Source organism: Rutilus rutilus, assembly GCF_951802725.1.
Source record: "Rutilus rutilus genome assembly, chromosome: 1".
Classification (NCBI taxonomy): Eukaryota; Metazoa; Chordata; class Actinopteri; order Cypriniformes; family Leuciscidae; genus Rutilus; species Rutilus rutilus.
Window position 1 is genome coordinate 64,365,407 of NC_140209.1, and position 18,746 is coordinate 64,384,152.

Below are 18,746 nucleotides of genomic sequence, written 5' to 3' on the forward strand. Positions count from 1 at the left end.
GTGACCCGGGATTTGACCCGGGTTCGTTTGATTTTGGTTCATTCACACTGCCAGTGATTTTCCGGAATCAGAGAGTGCGTTCACACACAACCCGTAAAAATCCCGTAAAGACACGTGACATCGATGTGACTTGTAATGTCTCAGCAGCGTCTTAAATTTGCTTATGAGCTGCAATTTCTCTCTCTAGAAACCACGCTTGTGCATTTTTCTCTGATTCCATCATAAACTTGCGCATTACGTACCGTTTCACAGCTGGCGAACGATCTCGGCTTCAGCGTCATCACTACGACACGGCATTGTTACCGCTTTTGTTCACACAGCGAGCGCTCCGGGACTGAACACGGCAATGTTACTAGGTCCCCAACCCGGCATCGATCCTGGCATCAATCCCGGGTCGTGTTTGCGTTCACACAGAAGGTGTTCTTGCAATTTGCCAGCAATTTGCCAGGTTCAAAGCACTGTGTGAAAGGGGCTTATGACACATGTCGCATGGGATCATTGATACTTTTGTCTCTTTTCTTAGCTTGATGCTGTTCCCTATTCACTCCCATTATGTGAATGGGTGTGAGCTGGAATTTTTTGTTTTAATTCTTCTATAATCCAAAAAAAGAAGGGCATACTGCATTAGAACAACAGCAGGGTGAGTAAATGATCACTTAATTTGTGGTGAACTATCCTTTTAAGTGTGTTGAATAGAATATTAGAATATAACACATATACATTTATGACAGCTTACTGTTATTTTGCACAGGCCAGTTGAAATTCCCTTAAATACCTCAATTTGTTGAGTTGACAGTTTGGACTCTTAAGTCCAATAGAGAGCAGCCTCACTCCTGAATCCTGCAGGTCATTGTTACTCAGGTCCAGCTCTCTCAGGGAGGAGTTTGATGATTGTAGAACTGAAGCCACAACTTCACAGTGCTGATCACTGAGATTAGAGTCTGTTAATCTGAAAAAAGAGAGGACTCTGATTAATGCTGGTGTTCCCACCAGATCGCACGACTTTCTGTGGTCATGGTCATAAAAGATCATGTTGATTGACATTCTAGTCTTTTGTAAGGAAGATACAAGGGCCTCGGGCCTTTTTTGGGTTAACCTTCTTTTTACATTTTGAGACATTAAGGCGAGACACGGCAGGCAAAAACATTGTTTTTTTTCACTGGTCAGTTTTGAGATTTTGGGTTATTTGTCTTCAATAACATGTATTCTTTCAGACTTGTGCTGAAAAAAAAGTCCAAAATACACATTTAGGTCTTTATTTTACTACACTTTGTCTGTTTGAGTGTGCAGATTTCACCTAAATTCATCAAAAGTAGGCGTTCTCAATCGACCAAGTGTTTACATGTTCTCTCGATAAACCACCTCTTTCATTCCGATCGAAATTATTTGTAATATAGCTGACACTTTGAGTTTGTAATGGGTTATGTTATAGCCCTAGTTATTTTTTATGTTTTTAAGAAATATCTGTAGTGACTGGCTGCATGATATCGCCGTATTTTTTACAGCCATGCGAGCCACAAATTAAAGCTTGGCGGGCCGCATGAGGCTCGCGAGCTGCGCAATGAGTAACCCTGACATAGTGTGTCGATGCGTTACGAACAAGCTGTAACATTTTGAACACATCTAAATGTAAGTCAAAAAGACACATTACATTTCAAAGCACTTTAAACCCACAAGCCAAATCCTGAAAACAGTCCCTCAGTCAGCTGATGGTGAAGCTAACAAACCAGGCCCCCTTCAGCACTGGTTCAAAACAACTGACAAAACTAATTATGAATCATTCAATATATCAATATTTAGAACATTGGAGAAAGCAAACAAAGTAGACTAAATTGTTATTTGACAGAGTATCTGCACACTGTCAGAGAAGAAGAGACGGATCCTGACTAAATACAGGCTCAGTGACCACCAACTGGGTTAGACAGAGATGCACTTCCTCCTCCACAAGTATCTTCACTAAGTGATTTACACCTTGGACAAATAGCCAAAAGAATAAAACTTCCCAAAGTTAGCACCAGAAAAGAAGCTGGAAGTTCTCCTAGGAGAGGGTACAGCAGCTCCACTGACAGCTAAATATGTATCTGCCTGAGGGACTGTGATATATTTAGTTTTTCCATGATGTGTTGTTTTGGATGTTATGATCAGTGATGGATGAAGCAATAATGAGTTTTGGATGTTAAACAGTGTGATACATGGATTTTACTTGGACCTAAAGCATATTTTGTCTGTAATTCATGGCTTTCAATAGAAATTAGTGGAATTTTGCCATAAAAATCTTTAAAGGCCATTTTCTCAAAATGAGTTTTTTCTTGCACTCCTAGTGACGATTTTCCACTTCTGTAGCACCTACATACACCAAACTTTACAGTAGTATTCCTAACTATATTGTGAAGGTTTGTTCAGAGGGATTTGTTGATATATCATTCTTGGCCTGATTTATATGACATTTTATGTCTAAAATCAATTTTTTTTGGCGGAAATAAATTTTTTAAGGCTATTGCCAGTATATTCTGATTTAACAAAAGGGTATATTCATAATTCCCTCAGATAATGTCTTTTCACTGAATATATCAATAAAATGCAAAAAATAATTTTGAACCTTGTTTTTTTCAATGGTCAGATTCGTCACTTCAAAATATATGCAAATTAACGCATATTTAATTAGATATAGCCTCATTACCATATTTAAAAATAAAATGACAGAAAACTTGCAATGCATTTTTTTCTCCTATTCATGTGAGTAATCAACTGGTAAAGTTTGATGGTGATATCTGTAAGTTAACAATTTAACTGTTGGAAACTACTGGAAAAAAGAATGGCCATGTTCTGTGGTGCATTTTTGAGGTAAGATAACCTGCATGTTTGTTTTTAATTTAATTTAATTTGTTTAGATTGTAGGCTATTGGTCATTTCGTTTGCGACCGCTGTTGCGAGCAGCCTGAGCCTGCCTCATAGCCTATTTAAAAAAAAAAATTGTTTTACTCACTGTGGTTTAATAAATAAACAATTATTAAACTAACTGTTTGTGTGATATGCTTGAAGTGTTTTATATCTATGGATTTTATTGAAGCCAAGTAAAGTATTAGCATTGATTTGAGAGGCTAAATTAATCAATGTTTTATTCGCTGTCGGCTCGGCTGCTTGGTCGTCATAAAAAAAAAAAAAAAAAACTTAATAAAGAAATTAAAAGAAACATAACTAACAAAACTGAACTATTTTAATGGCTGCAAATAGGACAGGCTGCCGCGTCTCGGGCCCGGGCCTAGATTTGAGGCCCGTGCAGGGCTCTAATTAGCACCCTTTCCTAGAGTAATGAAACCCTGGTCCGGAGAAGGATTAGAGTCGCTTTTGTGCTGTTAATCCCACATTGCAGCGACAAACTTGCACAGTGTGAAACGATACAGCGTTAATATTTCAAGTGTGAAAAGCCCTCTTGTATGTCAATAATTAGTTATAAAACAGATAGTTCTGGACCTTGATTCTGAATGGTTGAGCCGTGTTCTGAGCCGTAGTAAATTACTCTACAAGGACTCAAGCCATCCAAGCCACATAACATTATCAGTGCTCTTATCACGGTTACAGTACCATAGCATTAAGGCCTGGACTAGTAAGCTCAGAGACAGTTTCTGCTCAATCCTGGTCCTGGAGTACCCACAGCATGGCACATTTTCAAATTCAACTCATCATCTAGTTAGTAAACACTCCAAGACCTCTAATATGTGTGTTAGATAAGAGAGACATTAAAAATGTACAGTGCTGGGATTGAAAACCACTGACCTAAATCAAGATATTTCTTATTTTAATACATCCTCGAGTGCAACCAGATATATGAGATAGCCTAATTTTAAAAGTGTGATTTCTAGACCAGGAAAATTCATATATTTTTCTAAAATGCTTAAAGGGACACTCGTGCAACACTCTCTCATTTTCCCCTGAGACGGGAAAAATCCGTTATTTACCTTTTACACTTCCTCCTACAATGACGCAAAAATCGTCATTTTGCGTCATTGTAGGAGGAAGTGTAAGAGGGGGGGATTTCTGTTGAGACTACAAGCTCTAGTTCCTCATCTTTCCCAGGGGGCGGGACCCGCTCACGCTACAGACCTATTACAGATCAGTGGGTGGGACTTTACTCTCTGAAACTGAAAGCAATATCCTCCATCTTGTTTGAAGCTAAGCTAACAGGCGCTGTGGAGACAGATGTAAAGTTATGACAATAGCGGAGGAGAGTGCTCAATATGATATAGAAGAAGAGGATTTCGGAAGTCTGATGCTTGAATCAGGTGTTTGTGGCTACCTTTACAAGCCGCATTATAGCGAAGAGCAGCCGAGGCAGAAGACCTGCCTGCCGCGGACGAGGAGCCCGGACTGGCTCGGGTTAGGGCGGACTGGTGGCGCCGGTGATCTCACTATGCAACTACGAACCGCTACGAACACAGAGATAGAGTCCGTCTGTGGCAAAGAATTTCAACGATGACAATTTCTCCTGGACGAAATCTCTGAATCAGACGAGGACACAGACGTTTGTGTTGTGAACTAGTTTCCTAGTTTCGCACCGCATATGTTCTGACTGAACATCCAGGTACCATGCAATAATTCACCTTTTCGAAAGAAATACAAACGAGGAGTAATGCACTAATGAGTTCGCCAACTAACTAGACATTTTGTGTGAATGTGAAATGAATTTCAAGCTCTGGTGGTAGCTAGCCTTGTAGACGGAAGAGTGATTTCTCTTATAGGCAGATATGCGCTTTCTGGATTAGTGGGAGTGGCTTGCGGAGCTGTGCAATGTGGTGCATTGTGGGAGTTGTTGTCTTTCATACAAATGCGTCCTGAAGTTATTTTTTGTCTTTTCTCGGTCACAAAGGCACCAAATTCAAAATTTCTTTTACATTTCGACTACATATATGACCCACTTTAAATAAAAAACAATATTCAAATGGGTGAAATGCCCCTTTAATCCTTATCCAGCAAATTATAAACAATGGAAAAGTCATGTAAATTAATTGGTTGAAAAGATATTCCGCTTTTACAACTTCAGAAATGTAATGACTTGGATTTCAATTATAATTACAAATTAAAATAATTATTTTAAATATTTTAATCTGTAGACACTTCAAATTTATGCAAATAAAAAAGTCATTAAAGCATATTTAGCTAAACTATTAGCCTTCATGTGAGGTATTATGTTCATATTTCAAATCAGTTGATATTATGTTCATATTTTCACACTCACAGAGCTTTTCTGCAGTTCCTCAGAGCAGGTAACAGTCTCCTTCGACCCTCTTGTGATGATATAATCTTGTACTTTTTAAGGTCAAACTCATCCATTACCTCCTCTGACATCAAGATCATGTTTGCCAAAGTTGAACATTGTGCAAGAGAAAGGTGGTATTGGTTACTTGTTCCAGATTGTAAAAATGCCTGCATTTCTTCAACAAGAGAACTATCCTTCATCTCAATCAAGCAGTGACACAGATTCATCCATCTTTCAGGGCTGACATTGTCTTTTAGAGTTTTTTTTGTTTTTTGTGTTATGGACTTAAGGTTTTGGATTATTTTCTTGCTGCTCTCTGGGATGTTCTCTGTTTGAATCAGCAGATCCTGTAAGAGTCTCTGATTGGACTCCAGCGAGATGCCATGAAAGAAACGAAGGAAAAGATCCAGGTGTCCATTTTTACTTCTCAAGGCTTTATTTATTGCTCCCTTCAGAAACACATCCAGAGGAACAATCTCACACTGATCTTTTCTGAACTTATCTGCCAGGAACAATTTTAGAACTTCACTGTTCTTGTGTAAATAACAGAGAAACACATACAGAGCTGCAAAAAACTCCTGAAAGCTGAGATGTACAAAGCTGTAAACCTTCCTGTGATAAATCACAGATTCCTCCCTAAAGATCTCAGTGCAAATCCCAGAATACACTGAGGCGTCAGTGATGTCTATGCCGCTCTCAATCAGGTCCTCCTCATAGAACATCACATTGCCCTTCATCAGCTGATTGAAAGCCAGTTCAGCAAGTTTCACAATCACTTCTCTGTTGGACTGCAGGAGCTTCTCTGGATCTCTCTCTTCATACTTCTGGTTCCTCATACTAGTTTGAATGAGGAGGAAGTGTATGTACATTTCAGTCAGAGTTTGAGGGATTTCTGCACTGAGATCTTGTTTCAGGATGTTTTGAAGCACAGTGGCTGAGATCCAGCAGAAGACGGGTATGTGGCACATGATGTGGAGGCTTCTTGCTCTTCTGATGTGTGAGATGATTCTGCTGGCTTGATGCTCATCCCTGATTCTCTTCCTGAAATATTCCTCCTTCTGAGAGTCATTGAATCCCTGAATTTCTGTCACACGGTTGATGTAGTTTGAGGGGATCTGATTGGCTGCTGCTGGTCTGGTGGTGATCCAGATGAGAGCAGAGGGAAGCAGATCTCCTTTCATGAGGTTTGACATCAACACACCCACTGATGAAGACTCAGTCACATCAGGAACTTTCTCACTGTCTGAAAACATCAGTGTAATTCTGCTCTCATCCAGACCATCAAAGATGAACACAACTGTACATTTAACATAAATCTTTGAGTCCAGATCTTGAAGTTCAGGATGAAAGTCCAGCAGAAGTCTGTGAAGACTGTACTGATGATCTTTAATCAAGTTCAGCTCTCTAAATGGAAGAACAAACATGAAATCTACATCCTGATTGGCTTTTCCCTCGGCCCAGTCCAGAATGAACTTCTGCACTGAGACGGTTTTTCCAATTCCAGCGATGCCTTTAGTAAGAACAGTCTTGAGTTTGTCCTTCTTCTCTCTTCTCTTCTCCTCATATCCTAGTTCAGGTGAAGGATCAAAGATGTCATTGCAGTTGATTGGAGTGTCTTGGAGTGTCTTGTAACTTTTCTCCATCTGTAGCACCTCATGTTCTTCATTCACTCCTTCACTCTCTCCCTCTATGATGTACAGCTGTGTGTAAATCCTGTTCAGGAGGGTCTGATTCTCTTGTAGTTTGATTCCCTCAAATAAGCTCTCATACTTGTTCTTCATGCTGGTTTTGTGCTGGTCTTTGACTCTCTGCAGATCATCATGCACTGGCTGGTGAGAGTCGAGCTGCAGGGCTGCTTCTGTGTCATGATGACTGATGTGTTTCTGACAGGAGGAGGATGTGCTGGTCTGACAGGACACATATCTGATCTGGTCAGCTCTCACACCACTGAAAACACAGTAAGAAGAACAGAGACACAAAAACCTTTGTTAAAATAAATATAAAAATCATACCACATGTAGAAACTGTCTTCCTAATATATTAAATAAAGATCATCAAGGTTCTGTTCCCGCACAGATTGTGTTTACCCATGTCTTCAACAAACTACAAATGAATTATGCATATCAGGTATTTAGTGGTAAATAATGACCAGCGTATTAAAAGTAATGAGAAATCAATATTTCAGTAGTCAAAATGTTCGAACAAAGGAGAAAGGCGGCTACAATTATTGACAAAGTTTGACCAGAAACTATTATTTTAAAATATCACAGAAAAACTGACATGAAGAAAAAGCAGTGTTCATGTGAAATGATTACATGTAATTGATTTACTTGTAAAAGCGACTGATGACAGATGATCCTTAAATCAACAGTTATTCTGAAGATTATGTAAAGTTTGCTGCTGGAGCTAAAGGCAAAATAATTAACATGATAATCATCAGCTGGTTTACTTTCCCATTTGTTGACATGACATGGTTTGATTCAGATGGTAAATATCGTATTAAGTTGGGTGTCCAACTTAGAGATAATCAGCATATTTATAATGAAACCATGATATTTAAAATAATTATATGAATCATATAATCAACAACATTTATGTTAGACCCTATTCCGACTAAGCTACTGAAAGAGATGCTTCCAGAGGTCATAGATCCTCTTCTTAATATCATTAATTCGTCTTTGTCTCTAGAATAATTACCAAAAAACTTTAAGCTGGCTATGATTTATACCGCTTGTTAAAAAAACGCAACTTGATCCTACACAATTAGTCAATTACAGGCCGATCTCGAATCTGCCTTTTCTGTCAAAGATATTAGAAAAAGCAGTATCCTCACAACTGTGTTGCTTTCTTGAAAGAAATGATATCTGCGAGGATTTCCAGTCAGGATTTAGACCGTACCATAGTACTGAGACTGCTCTCGTTAGAGTAACAAATGATTTGCTCTTATCATCCGATCGTGGTTGTATCTCTCTATTGGTGTTACTTGATCTTAGTGCTGCATTTGACACTATTGACCACAACATTCTTTTAAATAGACTAGAAAATGATGTTGGCATTAGTGGAATTGCACTAGCATGGTTTAAATCAGTGGTTCTCAACATCTCCTGCAGGGACCCCCTTACAGGCCATGTTTCTGTTTTAACCCTGAAATGGCACACCTGATTCAATTAATTAAAGGCTTAATGAGTAGTTGACTAATTGATTAATTGACTAATTCCTACGCTTCCTACTCTAATAACTACTCATTAATTGAATCAGGTGTGCCATTTCACGGTTAAAACAGAAACATGGCCTGTCAGGGGGTCCCTGCAGGACAGGTTGAGAACCACTGGTTTAAATCATACTTATCTGACCGTTATCAGTTTGTAGCAGTAAATGAAGAGATGTCTTATCGATCACAAGTTCAGTATGACCTAGAATACTGTCTAACACTTGATGGCTGCTCTGTTAAGTCTTCGTCGTCGGTTAGGAACCTGGGTGTGCTCTTTGATACCAATCTTTCATTTGAAAGTCACGTGTCTAGTATCTGTAAAACCGCATTTTTCCATCTTAAAAATATATCTAAATTACGTCATATGCTCTCATTGACAAATGCGGAACAATTAGTTAATGCGTTCATGACCTCAAGGCTAGATTATTGTAATGCTCTACTGGGTAGTTGCCCTGCATGCTTAATAAACAAACTACAGCTGGTCCAAAACGCAGCAGCTCGAGTTCTTACCAGAACCAGGAAGTATGACCATATTAGCCCGGTTCTGTCAACACTGCACTGGCTCCCTATTAAACATTGCATACATTTTAAAATATTGCTGATTACTTACAAAGCACTACATGGTTTAGCTCCGCAGTACTTGAGCGAGCTCAAGTAGACACACAGGAAGCAGACACACTCTGTCAGTTCAAAGCTAGACTAAAAACACATCTCTTTGACATCGCATTCACATAATACATTATAGACTTCTATAATTCAATATTAGGCTTCATAGTTTAGGTCAGCCAGAACCGGGAACACTTCCCATAAATCCTGATGTACTCATTACATCATAAGAAGAATGGCATCTACGCTAATTTTAGTGTCTTTGTTTATCCCAAGGTTTTCCCGCAGCCTGCCGGATCCAGGCCGTATCCAGATCTGACGAAGGACCTTCGCCTGGACCCGATGACAACGCAGTGCTGAAGTGCCAACTAGTCTCTCCCTATGGAGGATCCCTTTACCACTCTACAGATAAAGCATTGGCGAAAAAATTTGTTTTGCGTACCTACCCCGAAGTGACAAAATAAAATTAAATTCTGTATCAAAATTTATAAGGAAAGACCAGTACTTTGTTTAGGCCTGGTTTGTAGGGAATCACAACCCTGCACACATATATTCAAACGCACATAACTATAGAACCAATTCTTAATGCGCATGTGAACGCCACGTTTATCACAGGTTCGCGTTTAAAGTTCGTATAGAGAGAATGGTGTCGTCTTAGCGGCCCCTAATTTAATAACTAATGATCGTTGCGACAGAAGCGAATCAATCAAAATTAACTTTAGCTGGAAAATAACTTTATTAAAGAACCGCTATTATCTCTGTAAAGCTGCTTTGAAACAATCTACATTGTTAAAAGCGTTGTATAAATGAAGATGACTTGTACAAAATATCAAAAATATTGTTACTACTGTAAAGCCAATATAATTTTTTATGGGATCTCCTTCAAAGCTTTCAGAATCTTTAGTTAAAAAAAAAAAATCTGTTTTTAAAATGAAGAGTTTAATTTTAATGACAGTATATTATTAACCAAAAATGCATTAGTTGGATAAATGAAGGATCATTTATTAAAATAGACAGAACTAAAGTGATTGTTTTGAACAAGTAGGCTACTAACTCAATGTTTCGACTTTAATCTTGAAATGCTAGATTTTCTTTCTTTCTTTTTTTCTGTTGCGGTTCAGGGCTTTCGTAGGCTATTCTGATCATGCTATGACATTTTCTCGTTGTGCAGCTGGCTCTAGAGGCAATATTTTCTAACCATATCGGGGGAGTTTTATGTGTATGCGTTTTAGAATAATGTCACTTGCCAGGTCATATAAGGGCTAGACTACAGAATGTATTATACTTGTCAAAACGAAAATAGGAACTCCACTATGTCTCTCTTTACATTTATTTTGTCCTGTTGTTGGCTTCAGCTAAGAAAAGAAATAGGTCGCTCCACACGTCCAAAATTCTTGGCACACTTAAGATAACCTTCCCCAACGAGTGCAGGATCTTTGGTGGAGCTCTGCTTTGAATGAAGTTCCATCGTGGCAAAATAATGGACTACTTGCGGAATGACATGAAGACATGAATCAGAGGCACAAAAAAACATTGACAGCGGTGAGCGGTCAGTATAAGGGCTGAACCCGAACATTCGAATATTCGTTCGGTGGGTTGGTATTCAATTTGAAAATTTGACATTCGAATATTCTTTTTTTTTTTTTTTTAATGGTGCTCATTTGCGAACCGAAAGGTTCTCATTCGCGCTTGAACATGTTCAGCAGTATGAAATCTGACGAAATACAATACTCTTTTTTACAATTATCTTATAGCCTAGCCATTTTTAATAGGATGGACAGTTGAAGGAACCCATCCTTCCTTGTTATTTGCTTCTTCTTGGCCTACAAAAAAATTGTTTCTGAAACAGGAGTATTCTCTGGCTAGAGCGCAGAATAGCGGAGTGTGTGGACAGAAGTGCATGCCTGAGCTTGTATTTTGGGTTAAGATGCATTGCTTTGACATTGTGGAAAATAGAATAATAGAAACAAAATGTATTAAGCTTTTTACCCGTTATTATCAATCTAAATTAATCTCGTTTTTAATTGAACTTAATTTCGTTTTTCTTTATTTAAATTTAGTTTTTTTCTTTATTTAAATGTAATTTTTCTTTATTTAAATTTAGCTTTTTATTTATTTAAATGTTATTTTTCTGTATTTAAATTTCCTTTTTCTTTATTTAAATTTAGTTTTTCTTTAAATCTACCCTTTACTGTGTCAGTAATTTGTTAGTCAGAAAAATATTAGACTACCTTAAGTACTGCTTAAAGGTAGGGTAGGTGTTCCTGTTCAGAAACACTTTTTTTTATACTGGGTGAAATGGTCCTTCCATCCTGATAGTAGTCAATACATTATGTGTTTAGAAAAAGGAACGAAAAAAATCAGACCTCTGTAGCAGCTGCAGGACAGTAAAAACTCTGACCAATCACTGCCATTCGGTGCGAATGTAAAGAACCAATCAGATGCCTTCATGTCTCGTGCCCGCCCCGAGCCCCACTGCGCGCGCTGCCCTGCGTGCACTCATCACATGTCACCGTTCCCGGAAATATTCAGCTCAAAGCACCTGCATATGCAGTCAGCGAAGCCAAACAAGGCAAAAACTACTTCCTCGGACCCTGCCCGCACTCTTGAACGACCTCCTCTGCTTCGCCCTCAACCCCGGACCTGTCCTCGAACCGACGATGCGGTACTTGTCTCCGGACTCGGAGTGTACGTTAGTCTTCATTAGAGTCAACAATGTTTTCATCATGGAAACTCTTACATGCAAAACACCGTAGGCTATATGTTATGAATCTTACACGAAATTCACCTTCATCACAGTGTAACTGATGGTAATGGAAAAACGTGTATCAATGCAACCTGTTTTTAGTTTTGCCTTATAAATATAGCTCGTTACCGAATGAAACTTTACCATTATCGATATGCTAGCTTGATAGTGAGTACTAAAATAAATCTTATTTGTTTATATTCATAGTGATAAAGTTAGGTATTTTATTACATGTGATTCTGACATGATGTCACTGTATGTACTGCGCTCCTTCCTCTCCACTCGTCTCAGGTAATAAATGCATCTTGTTCCAGCCTGAGCGTTTGGCGTCGCGCGTTCATGTGTTTTGGGGGCGTGGCTTTGATAGGAGCTCAGAAGGGAGGGGGTGGGAGTGAATGGAAATAATGAGCTGTGTTTATTGCAGATTAAAAGGTCTACAGTCACTCGATTTTTATATTTTCTTTTTCAGAGTACTTACATTTTAATTATGTAATGGTATATAAAGACAGTTTAAACAAATTTGGAATGTTTTTTTTTAGAAAAATGATTACCTACCCTACCTTTAAGTTAACCAGACCTGTGTGTGTATTATGTGCAAGTGTATTTTACTTTGTGTTGTTCATGGGGAAGATGTGTTTAATATCACTAGTGCAGTGTCTGTTCTCGGAGCATATAAGCCCTGCCCGTGTGAGGTGCACCGCTTACCGCTCGCGTTGTTCTGTAGTTTTAAAAGTTTATTAATTCTGAACGTGTGTCACGTCTCGCTTGTCTATCTATATTGCACCAAATGCGTCACTTGTGCACCCTTGTGAAGTTGATTGGATGAACATTTCTGGAAATAATCAAAATGCAAACGGACAGACAGACACTGCACTTATTAGAGAGAAGAATATGTTCAGCCCCCTCTCTCCAAAGCTTTGAATATTCGATGTTCATTACTACTGAAGCTCAAAAAATGGTATTCGGACCAGCCCTAGTTATTATGTTTACTAATACCCGAAAAGGACTTTGCGCGCCACCCGAAAAAAAATATATATATCCAAGTGGAATCCCACCCCTGCTTAATACACAATAAAACAATATACAATAAGATTCGTTACCAATGTAGGCCTACCTCCTGGTGTTCTTCTAAAATGTGGGTGAGCCACAAATCTGTGACAATTTACAAACCCATAGGAACGGATTGTGAAAGTGTGGGAACGGTTTATGAATTTGTGGGTACAGATTGCAAAAATTGAAGGCACGGTTTACAAATCTAGAGTGCGGGTTAGAAACTTGTGGGTACGGTTTATTAATCTGTGGTCACGATTTGTTAAACCAAGGGAACAGTTTGAGAATTTGTGAGTACGGTTTATAAACTGAGCGGACGGATTGCAAAAGCATCGCCACGGATTGTTCTTTTTCTCCCACAGGTGACTTCCAAGGCTCCGTATTAATCTGAGGTTTTATGTGGTTGAAATCGTAAAAAAAAATTGTTTGTAAAAAATAATCTGTTCGATCTGATAACATGCCTTCAATGCAGTTGACTGTTAAATGTTATGTGTTTCATGAACAAACAGCGTTGTCGTTCATTGATCAGAGAGCTGCCCATTGTGCTGATTTTGTTTGAGACAATGTGCATCTCCTTCAAATGTGCGCTTAATGCCCAGGCACACCGTGCCGATTTCAGCTGTCAGGTGTCGACGGCGGTAGCTTTGGCGCCGATTTCACATGTTAAGCATGTTTTGTTGACTTGTGGTTAGGCCTACTGATGTTCAGTGATTTTAAAAGTAGCCTCAATTAGGCCTGCATGAAGTTGGAAATTATTTGCTGTTGCAAAGAATCGTTTATGAATGCACTTTTAAGAAAGTTGTGGAAATAAAATAATATTTACATTTTATCAGTTGTTATTGAAACAAATCATTGCCTAGAACACACAAAATATGGCATTTACTGCAGAGGCGTGTGTGGGTTAGGTCAGGCAGACGGGATTTTGGGGAAGGGGGGGGCTTACCTACTCTAATGGGAGGCTCACATGCACCCAATTTGAAAATCCCTGCCCTGGAGAAATGCTGTTTTTATTAAGCTTGTTCTTTTTTTATCATTTATGTAATGATCATACAAAAATAAACAGGTAGGCTAATAGATATTCTTCTGATATTCAGAAGAATTTTTTTTTTTTTTTCAAAAGGCACACACTTGCAAAATGTTGATTAATGGTTGTCTGTGAGACTCTGTTATTGTTACTTGGTTTTTTTTTTTTTTACAGTTTTGGTAGATTTGGCCTTACACTTTTTGAAGTCTTCATATAGCTCCCTGAGGTTGCGTTCCAGAAGACTGTGGAGAGTAGTTTCCTCTCGACGTGGCCAAAATGTTTCGCCACGACTTTGTGACACTGTCACTAATGTTCACATAATGCGTTTTTTGCGTGTGCAAATTCGTTATTTCAAATGCTCATAATGGAAGCACGTTTCTAGGCCCGCCTATGCCGCAACTTTTCAGAATGCCACAAGCTCACCGCAAGCTCACCGCAAGTAACATGACAAAAAACAAACGATCAGCTTCAGCCTTTCCGTAACAATATCGAAAGCTCGGCCGAACAGCTGATCATAGCTGTACAGGGCAGGTTTTCATTTCTCGTCTCCATAAATATATCTAGTAGTAAAGCTAATGCAGGGGATAGAAATCAATAGCCTCTTTTTTTTTTGTCTCAGCCCGCCCAGTTACATCCCGTTCTGCATCGGAAGCTGTTATTGCGTTCAATGGAGATCATGGTAAATTACACTCACTGTTTACAAGAACTTCCAGCGGTTAACATGAATGATGTTAACAATATTGTGAGGCTGTCACACCTAAGAGTAAGAAAGAGAAGGGCTTTAAATTATATATGTCGAGCTACATAGGCAACTTGAGGGCGAGTATTCTCTCAAATCATGCGAAAGCCGTCAAGCAAATCGGTTTCTAAAATCGTTGTCCCGTTTCTGAGAAAATTAATTTTATGAAAGTTTTGCCGCTAGTACACTTCGCTATAGAACGCACTATGCGGAAGTAAAGATGCTGGCTGAGTTAATGATTGCATAGCAACAACAGACACAATCACTTGTAGAAAGAAGGAGAAAGCGACGTGGCCGCGCTTTTCAGGTTTTGAAACACAGTACACAGTACCTGCATTTGTGACGTGTCTTCTCTATTGAAGCCAAAATATTGCCACATTTCAGACGTACAGTTGTTTTTAGGCACAGGTTCTTCGCTGTTGTCATTTTCCTCGCTTGTCTCCACTCCCGCCATTAGTTTTTATTTTCCACTCCCTGCTCCGAGCCACTAGTTCACGAGCCACGAGTTCATGGAGATGGATGCTGGCATATGACGTAGCGTAGGAAGCGTCGTGACGTAGAACGAACACAGAGTTTTGTTTTGCTCTGCTCTCTGGCTGCGCTGTCCACTGATCTATATAGATTGACTGGATAGCTCATGACGTCATGAACAGTGAAGCCACCGCGCCGCCATATTGGTATTCCCTAGTGAGCTCATGTGTTCTATTGAATCAATAGGAAATTTTATGATTTGACTGAAAAAACATTGCCTAAAGAGACACCGTTTTAAAATCTAAAGTCTCCCTGCACATTTTTACAACGCAAACACCCTTAGCATTTAAATGGGTATTTGTTTAAAGTCGGAAATTTTTCCTGCTTATTAAAAAATGCCAATTTCTTTGCAAAAGGAATTAAAAGCTGTACGAGAACACTAGTCGGCCTTCACTGAAAAGCTATCTTCACAGAAAAACAGTTTGATACTATTAATTAAATAGTGAATGCTAAAGACCTATATTTTTTTTAATTGGTGAATATTCATGTGAATATTGTTTCGTAGCCACGTCCGAATTAATAATACCTCAGCACAATACTAATTTGTTCCCTCGTTTTATTATATTGTGGCCACGTTGTAATTCATTAAATCAAACGCCTTCAAACAACCCGAGCGCTGTATTGCTCTCTCTCCCTCGCGCATATCAACATCAATTCACACAATATTAAAAGGTCGGAAGACCGATTGTGTTTTATAGATTAGTAGTTTGTTCATATAAAGTGTTTGATTAGCAAGTTACATTTTCAGGAAATGCTTAATACAAATTGTATGGGTTAATGTAACGGTAAACGGACTCTGCACGAAGCTCTTTTGAAGCTGTCAAATGGTGTCGCTATTGGACACTTAATTGTGATTATTGCTGCTCTGAGGTTTCTTATAGGATACTGTTGACTGTTTTATCGTTGATTTTTGAAGAAGCAGCAGCTCTTGCCTCGGAGAAAACAACACAGGCATAGCGACAATTTTGCATATAAATTACTACTTATAGGGCTTGAATTACAACCTGTGGGCAGTTGTTCTACATCCCTTTGTGAACGTCGTCTTACACTTGTATGCTGCACATCGGGTCATCTTAAAGGGACACTTCACCCATTTGCATTAAGCTTTGCATTGTTAGAAACCCAGTCATACTATTGAATGGTCGTGCAACACTCTCTCATTTTCCCCTGAGACGGGAGAAATCCGTTATTTACCTCTTACACTTCCTCCTACAATGACGCAAAAATCGTCATTTTGCGTCATTGTAGGAGGAAGTGTAAGAGGGGGGGATTTCTGTTGAGACTACAAGCTCTAGTTCCTCATCTTTCCCAGGGGGCGGGACCCGCTCACGCTACAGACCTATTACAGATCAGTGGGTGGGACTTTACTCTCTGAAACTGAAAGCAATATCCTCCATCTTGTTTGAAGCTAAGCTAACAGGCGCTGTGGAGACAGATGTAAAGTTATGACAATAGCGGAGGAGAGTGCTCAATATGATATAGAAGAAGAGGATTTCGGAAGTCTGATGCTTGAATCAGGTGTTTGTGGCTACCTTTACAAGCCGCATTATAGCGAAGAGCAGCCGAGGCAGAAGACCTGCCTGCCGCGGACGAGGAGCCCGGACTGGCTCGAGTTAGGGCGGACTGGTGGCGCCGGTGATCTCACTATGCAACTACGAACCGCTACGAACACAGAGATAGAGTCCGTCTGTGGCAAAGATTTTCAACGATGACAATTTCTCCTGGACGAAATCTCTGAATCAGACGAGGACACGGACGTTTGTGTTGTGAACTAGTTTCCTAGTTTCGCACCGCATATGTTCTGACTGAACATCCAGGTACCATGCAATAATTCACCTTTTCGAAAGAAATACAAACGAGGAGTAATGCACTAATGAGTTCGCCAACTAACTAGACATTTTGTGTGAATGTGAAATGAATTTCAAGCTCTGGTGGTAGCTAGGCTTGTAGACGGAAGAGTGATTTCTCTTATAGGCAGATATGCGCTTTCTGGATTAGTGGGAGTGGCTTGCGGAGCTGTGCAATGTGGTGCATTGTGGGAGTTGTTGTCTTTCATACAAATGCGTCCTGAAGTTATTTTTTGTCTTTTCTCGGTCACAAAGGCACCAAATTCAAAATTTCTTTTACATTTCGACTACATATATGACCCACTTTAAATAAAAAACAATGTTCAAATGGGTGAAATGCCCCTTTAAAAGTGCCGTCGGAGCTACCAATCTCTGTATAACGGGCGTTGGATCCCTCTGCTGGTAGGGAATCGTAAGATGGCCGCTCGAACACTTCCGGTGTCACTGCCTAGTGGCAGTTTAGAACGTCATGAGCTATCCAGTCATTATACTGTATAGATCAGTGGCGCTGTCACGCTCGTTCTACGTCACAACGCTTCCATCTCCATGAACGCGCGCCGACCGCCACCGGAAGCCAGTTATTTTCGTTTATAAAGTTTTAAATATGTATATTTTTACGACAAAACCGCACGGATTACCCTTGGAAGGCCTTCGTTTATCCCCCTGGAGCCGGATGGATTATTTTTGTGAAGGATGCATGCACATTTTGCGACTTGGAGCAGCTGGACCCCATTGCTTCACATTATAACCACTGAAAGATCTAAGACATTTTCTAAAATAACTGAAAATGTGTTCGTCTGAAAAAAGATTGACATATGCATCTCGAACGGCTTGAGGGTGAGTAAATCATGGCTTAAATATCATTTTTGGGCGAACTATCCCTTTAAAGTGACAGCAGCCTAATAAATCTGCTAAACCATTATTGTAAATCAAACAACAGAAGATAAAATCATTCACTACTCTTGAATATTATTTATTGTATTATTGAGTATTAGTCTATATTTAATGTATAAAGCAGTGTAATTTTACATTTGATTACTTTATTCAATTTCTGTTGTAGGCTATTACTTATCTGAATACCACAGTTAGCACATCTTCCTGTAAAACCTAAAGCAGTGTTTTTTCATTTGTATTTTTGTTCTGTTGTATTTTTTGTCGGTTTTGTTTATAATTTAGTTTCTTTGTTCTTATTGTATTGCTGACTGATTAACTTGTCTTCTGTAACTGTTTTGAGGACTTTTTACTTCCATCAGTGGTTCTCAAACGTTTTCAGCGTGAGTCCCTCTTTGAAGCATCGCTTTAGCCCAAAGACCATTCATGACACAAAACATACAAACTTCAATCAAACTTACAATTTTAATTAAAGCCAATTAAATTATATAATCCTGGAACAGGATATATATATATATTTCCCCACAAAGATAAATGTTTGGTCGTATATCCCACTCTGCGCTTTGAGAGGACTGTGGGACACAAGCAGGACAGAGTTCATCTCTTGCCTAATATCTTTTCTTCCAATGTTCCAAAGCAATGAACACTGATTGTAAAAGGTCAGAAGACTTTATTTTATCTTTCGCACAAGCAAGATATGAATTGGTATTTGATGCTGCGCTGCGGAAGAAAACGACACTGAATTACCTGCACATGTGAAATGCACTTAATAAACTTGACTTCCTTTATACCGTGTGCAACAAGCACAAATTATGTAAAAAAAATTCCCTCTGAAAGGGGATGT

General features: G+C 39.1%; 1 protein-coding gene across 1 annotated transcript in view; it reads right to left on the reverse strand.

Annotated features, from left to right (window-relative positions):
• The window catches only part of LOC311295467 (protein NLRC3-like), a 72,688-nt gene that overhangs the window by 51,279 nt on the left and 2,663 nt on the right, over nt 1–18,746 (reverse strand). The window contains exons 3-4 of the mRNA XM_084416855.1: nt 5,237–7,204; nt 776–949 (exon numbers count right to left, since the gene is read on the reverse strand). Of these exons, the coding sequence (XP_084272981.1) occupies nt 776–949; nt 5,237–7,204 (2,142 nt within the window). The remainder of the gene's footprint in view (nt 1–775; nt 950–5,236; nt 7,205–18,746) is intronic.